This window comes from Trichechus manatus, unplaced genomic scaffold (assembly GCF_000243295.1).
Source record: "Trichechus manatus latirostris isolate Lorelei unplaced genomic scaffold, TriManLat1.0 scaffold00106, whole genome shotgun sequence".
NCBI classification, from domain to species: domain Eukaryota; kingdom Metazoa; phylum Chordata; class Mammalia; order Sirenia; family Trichechidae; genus Trichechus; species Trichechus manatus.
The window spans coordinates 588,554-594,553 of record NW_004444042.1 but is presented as its reverse complement, the minus strand read 5'-3'; the positions used below and the strand labels follow the sequence as shown (position 1 = coordinate 594,553).

The 6,000-nt window shown below is 56.5% G+C and overlaps 1 protein-coding gene across 1 annotated transcript in view; it reads left to right on the top strand.

Moving 5' to 3' along the window:
• Positions 1-6,000, top strand: part of ZMIZ1 (zinc finger MIZ-type containing 1) — a 188,287-nt gene that overhangs the window by 78,913 nt on the left and 103,374 nt on the right. Inside the window, exon 4 of the mRNA XM_004383162.2 lies at positions 5,038-5,143. Coding sequence (XP_004383219.2) covers positions 5,038-5,143 — 106 coding nt within the window. The remainder of the gene's footprint in view (positions 1-5,037; positions 5,144-6,000) is intronic.

Genomic DNA, 6,000 nt, shown 5'->3' with positions numbered 1-6,000 from the left:
CTGGGCAGAGGGCTCAGGGAAAGCCTCCTGTGAGAGGGAGTGACTGGGCAGAGGGCTCAGGGAAAGCCTCCTGAGGAGGTGAAATTGCAGCTGAGACCCGAATGGCGGGAAGGGTCAGCTGTGGTGAGGGCAGGTGAGAGGGAAGGATGCTGCAGGCAGAGAGAACTGCCCATGCAAAGGCCCGGAGGCTTGGTTTGTTCAAGGAACAGAAAGAAGGCTCAAGTGGCTGGAGCACAGGGGAAGGGGAGGAGGGGAGTTGCAGAAGCAGAAACAGTTAAGACAGGGCCAGCAGGCCAAACAGAGGAGAGTTTGGATGTGATTAGGATGATGGGGAGCCCTTGAAGGGTCTTAAGCAGGAGAGTGATGGGATATGATTTGCGTGAGGACAGGAGCTTAGAAGGGAGGTGTCCTCGGAGGGTAGGATGGGGGGATTATGGAGGGCTTCCTGGAGGAAGGAGCCTGAGAGGACCCTGTGCGCTCCGAGTGACCATAGGGGAGATTGTGGATAAGGCGCAGCACCCACTCTCCTGGGCCTCTCCACATTGCCCCCATCCCTCCAGCCTGCCCTTTAGCCAGTAAAGGGGCCTTTGGCCCACCAGCCACAGCCACAGAGGCCTGAGTCGGAATGTCCCTTGGAGCTCAGCAGAGCCAGCAGCAGGAAGAGGGTGTCATAGAAGACACCCACAGTGCCCAAGGCATTTTTCTGGGCACTGTCTCCTTGGATCCTCACAAAATCCCCGTGAGGCAGGCAGGGAAGGGATTGTCACCTCCCTTTTATAGACAAGGCAACTGAGAGAGGGAGACAGTGTGCCCCGATTCCAGGCCGGTTCCACTGACCCCACCAGAGTCCTGGACATCCTCAGCCCAGCCCTGCCACACAGGGATCCCGACACCCGCCCCCCCGACCCCATCCAAGTGGCAGCCCTGGGTTGTTGCAATCCCCTGAGTGACCTCTGGGGGCGAATTCCAAATTCCTCTGGATCCAGCTTACTTTAGGAACATAAATTAAAAACCACTTAGCCTCCGGCAGCAAATGGACAAATTTTTGCCTTACCAGGTTCTAAGCAGCTCAGGCACAATTAGAGCAGAGGCTCCAGACTCTGCAAGCCCTTGGGTGAAGTGGCCTTTGGGGCTGCTGGCAATCCCCCGCCCCCATCTCCCACTCCAGCTCCAGGACGCAGAGTGCAGGAGCTCCATGGCCCTCCCCAGGGGCAGCGGCCCTGGGCCACCATTGCCTTTCAGGGCCGGGTTCTGCCGGCTCACTCCCTGCCCCTCCCTTAGCCGCAAGGCTGAGCCACCTCTCTGGGCGCCCCCTGGAAATCAGGCCCTTCTGGACCTTACTCCTTCTTTCTCTGAGGTAGAACACACTTGACAACTTCAAGGAACAGAAAGAAGGTGCAGGTGGCCGGAGCATGGGGGAGGGAGGTATATGAAAGGAGGTCAAGAGGGAAGCAGAAACTAGTTACGATCAACAAGCCCCCCTTCCCTTTCCCAGTGAGGGGACTTCCCATAGCCTCAAATGATGTACTGCTGAAGCCATGGGTGTACACTCACAGCATCCATTGAGTGCCAGCCGTGTGCCAGATCCTGGCCTGTCATCCTTGCAAGGAGAGTGTTTTGACCCATTTCACAGATGAGGAAACTGAGGCTCAGAGAGTTAAGTCACTTGGGTGAGGCAGAACAGCTAGTAAGTGGCAGAACCACAGTCCAGTCTCTTGTCTGACTCCAAAGCAGCAGCAGCAGTGAGTACCTTGCCACTGTGCCCACCCTCATGCTGAGTATGGTGGGAAAGTGTGGAATGAGGGCTTCCGGGTGGTGCAGCTGTAGAGAGAGAACCCAAACACGGGGAACAGTCAGAGCCCATTACACACAATGCTGGAGATGGGGGCGTGCTCACCCCTTTACAGACAGGAACCCAAGGCTCAGAGAGGTTAAATGCCTTGCCTTAGGATGCACAGCATGGGGTGGAGTCAGGGCCGGAGCGCAGGCCCAGGCCCCTTCCGGGAGCACTTGCTTTATGGCGAGACGGCTCCCTACCTTTCAAAGCAACACACTCCCTTATGGGACTAACAAACTTGCCACATGACCTTGAGCCAGCCCCTCTTACTGTGGCATGAGGGGCTGCACTACCTGCCTGTCAGGGCCCTCTGAGGGGTCCACGCCTGTGACAGTGAGGCCAGGCAGAAGGCCAGCCTTGCACATTCTTGGCTGAGCCCAGCCTGTGGGGCCAGAGCCTCCAGGAGAGGGCAGCAGCACCGTGGCCAGCTCACCACTACCTTTCATGAGGAGGCAGGGTCTTCCCGCCCTGAGAACCTTCCCAGAGGGCACCGTACCCATTGCGGGTGGAATCAGGTCTCTCTTTCAAACAGTCAGACCCCACCTCACAGGACTCCCCTGGGGTCCTCAGGCTGGGCTTGAGGGAGAGGGGAGCAGCACATGAGCCCCTGTAGGGTTGCAGGGTCCAGCTCAGCTTGCTCTGCCACAACGGCTGTGTGACTTTGAGCAAGGCCCTGCCCTCTCTGGATCTCTGCCTCCTCATCCGTGAAAGGCTATTAGAGCAGATGACCCTTCAGCCCAAGCTGCTCTGAATGCTGGGGTTTGGGGTGACACTCCCTGCTCCTCCATCTGGCTGGGGCCCGAGCCACAGGACAGCTCTTGCTGGCCTGCACATGTACACCAGGGCCCTCTTGCTCAGTTTAGCTAGTATTTACCTTAAACAAGAGTGACATGATTAGCCAGGATTGGCCAAACAGAAGGACCTTTGCCTTCCTGCCCTCAGCCCAGGTTAGGAGTTATGACTTTAACCCTTTGTGGTCTGAACAAGAGCCCAGACTTTCAAGCCCTAGTACCTGGATCTAATCCTGGCTTGGCCACTGACAAGCTTTGTCACCTTGGACTGTTCTTCATCCTCAGTGCCCTCATCTGTAAAACAGAGATAACGCCTGCCTCACAGAGCTGTTATGAGGGTTCGGAGCTTTGTTACATACGAGCATTCACTTGGCCCTCAGTACCTGGGAGCCAGCATTCTAACGCTATTCATGTGCCTCGACATCCCCCCCCCCGCCACCGACAGCAGCCCCACTGATGCACCAGTCTGCACAAACCTGTCAGTGCCACTTGCTTGTCCCCACCCCAAGGCCCTCCTACCAAGCACGGGGACACTGTCATCACATCTGAGCAGCAGGTAGCCCCTCCAGCCTGGAACCCCACCCCCCACTCTCTAAAGAATGTCTGTCTGCAGACTTGAAATGATCAACAGGCCATAGAGACTTAGGGACACTGGTTTTTCCTGCTTGGCCAATGAGACCAACAGTGAGGATGCCCCTGCCTGGAGTGGCCCAGAGATTCTGGAATGTGGTGTGGATGGGCAGGGGGTAGGCGTTCCACTCTATCAGACAGGTGAATAGAGCAGGGGGAGAATGGAAGACTTCTGTGCAGGGGGCTTCTGTTTGAGTGGAGAAGCTGAGCTAATATCCTAACCTAGGACAGTCCTTTCTCCTCCCAACCTGGCTTGGCCATTAGCCCCACACAGGGAGTTCCCAGGAGATGGGGCAGCAGGGGCCCCGGGGTCCTGGGAAGGGGAATCCATCAGCCCCTCCCTGGTGCAGTGACCCTCTCTCTGGGCCACAAGTGTCCATATTTTTTAAATGAAGGAGGTTAGCCTAGAGTAGTTTTCCCACCCTTTTTAGCCCTACAGCCCTTGTAGTGAACCCCGAAAATATAAAGCAGATAAAGGGGAACACTTCTGATGCAGGGCCAGGCCAACTCCCTGGCAGCCTGAGGCCCCTCCCAGGCCCTCCATGTCCCCAAGTGCCTCAGGAGCAGGTGGTCTCTTAAGGGTTTGCTGACTGTCTGAGACTTTCCTTCCTAGAGAGAACGAGCCCACTGCGTCTGGGAGCACTCCCCTTCCCAGTCAGCCGTAGCCACCCCAGCTGCTGTCTGAAATGACTCCATTTCCAACGTCCTTCCTTCTTAATAAGGAAACCTAATTTTGCTTCCATTAACAAGAAAGGTGGATGGGCAGAAGCAGGGCAGGCAGCCCGGGGACACCTGGAAGGGCTAGGAAGGCGGGGGAGGCCGATGGGCATGAACCTGCAGAGCCTTCACAGGGCCCCGGAGTGCCTCGCCCCCCACCTTTCCATCCCCACTTCTGACATCCACGGGGGGGTGGGGTGGGACTTGAAGCTACGGATACACAGCTGCTGATAAACTTCCACCTACGCACTGACAGAGGCATCCTCTGTGCTGGGCCCCTCTCAGCTCTGGAGACAGACATCAGGCTGGCCATGACAGTGTCCTGTGGTCTCTGGGCAAGGGTTTGAGTGACTGGGTGCTTGGCACGGAGCTACGCACTGAGGAACCTGAGAAGTGTCCGCCCCGCCAGGGCAGCCTGTCTAGTCCAGGGCAGCTATGGCCTGAAGTCTCCTGGGAAGCCAAGTGTTCTGAACCAGTGTTGCTGGTGACCTCAGCTCCTGACTTGGACGCTCTGCATCTGTAACAGGCTCCCATGTGCTGCTGCTGCTGCTGCTGGTCAAGAACATTCCTGGGGTCACAAGGGGTAACCCCAGCATGGTGGATACAGGAGCTCTGGGAAGGATGGGGAAAGTGTGGGGACGTGGGGGGCTTCCTGGGGCGGGAACTTGGAAGGTGGATTGAAGAGCTACTACATTGGCGGAGCAAAGACCCTGGGCTGGGTCATCCAAAAGATGATGGTATGACCTTCCCAGGCAACTTCTAGAATGCGGCTGCATTTGAGCCCTTGAAAGTGGCAGGGCCGGGACCACCAGACTGGACATTCCATGGGAGCAGGGAGCAGGATCCCAGTGCCTGGCAAGGAGGAAGTGCTTATCAACATTTACGGAGTGACAGAATGAGGCACAGTTTGAATCCCAGCTTGGCCTGATCCAGGAGACCTGCCTTAGACTGGCCCCTCACCTGCTCCACCTATAAAATGGGCACATCGGCCCACTTAGCCAGGCTCACAGGCCTTGCTTGGGCAGTGACTCACCCTACCCTTCCTCTCCCTCTTGCTGTCAGGTGGTCAGCCGGGTGGCAGCCCAGCAAGGGTTCGACCTGGACCTCGGCTACAGACTGCTGGCTGTGTGTGCCGCAAACCGAGACAAGTTCACTCCCAAGTCTGCTGGTAGGTGTCCGTTTGGGGGCTTCGCGGATGTCATCAGGAGGTGGGCAGGGGAACCAGGATGTGTACTGGGGCTGGCTCCCCCCCCTGCTTCATGGCACCTGGGTTTGTCCAGGTTCCTCCAGGGAGGAGCACCAGGCTCTGGAGCCCATGAGTGGGGCAGGAGCCTCAGGGCACCCAAGGCCTTGTCCCTGCGTCTGCTCCCAGGGAGTATTCTTGCCCTGGGAGGGGGCGCCTCAGGGCCAACCATGAACCTGAGGCATACTGCACCCCAACAACAGGCACTGTGTTGAACACAGGACATGCACCATCTCATTTAATCACCCCAGTGACCCCTTGGCATAGGTGCTGTGATCACCTCCATTTTACAGATGAGGAAACTGAGGCTCAGAGAAGCTAACAGATTTCCCAAGGTCACATAGCTGGGGCATGGCAGAGCTGTGATTTAAGCCTAGACCTGTATTCCAGAGCCATCATTCTTAACCCTTACACTCCATTGTATTCATTCATTCAAAAAATATTTATTTAAAATAAAACACAAAATTAAAAATAAAAATGAACCAGTACATTCAGGGTCCCTGAAAGCCTACTGTGCATAATGTTCTCCATGCATCCTGACCCTACACTAAGCGCGCGCCACAGAAGGTGCCGGGCAGCAGTCCGTCTGGGTGATTCGTGTTTGCCTCCATCCTCAGAGCCTTGCTTAGTGAAGGGGTCAGTGCATGCTTTAAGACACAGACCTGAGACAAGCCGGCCCTATCACATACTGAGTGTATGGTCTCTGAGCCTCAGTTTATCTCCTGAGAAAAGCTGGAACGATCATGAGACCTACCTTGCAGGGGTGATGGTAGCTTCCAGAA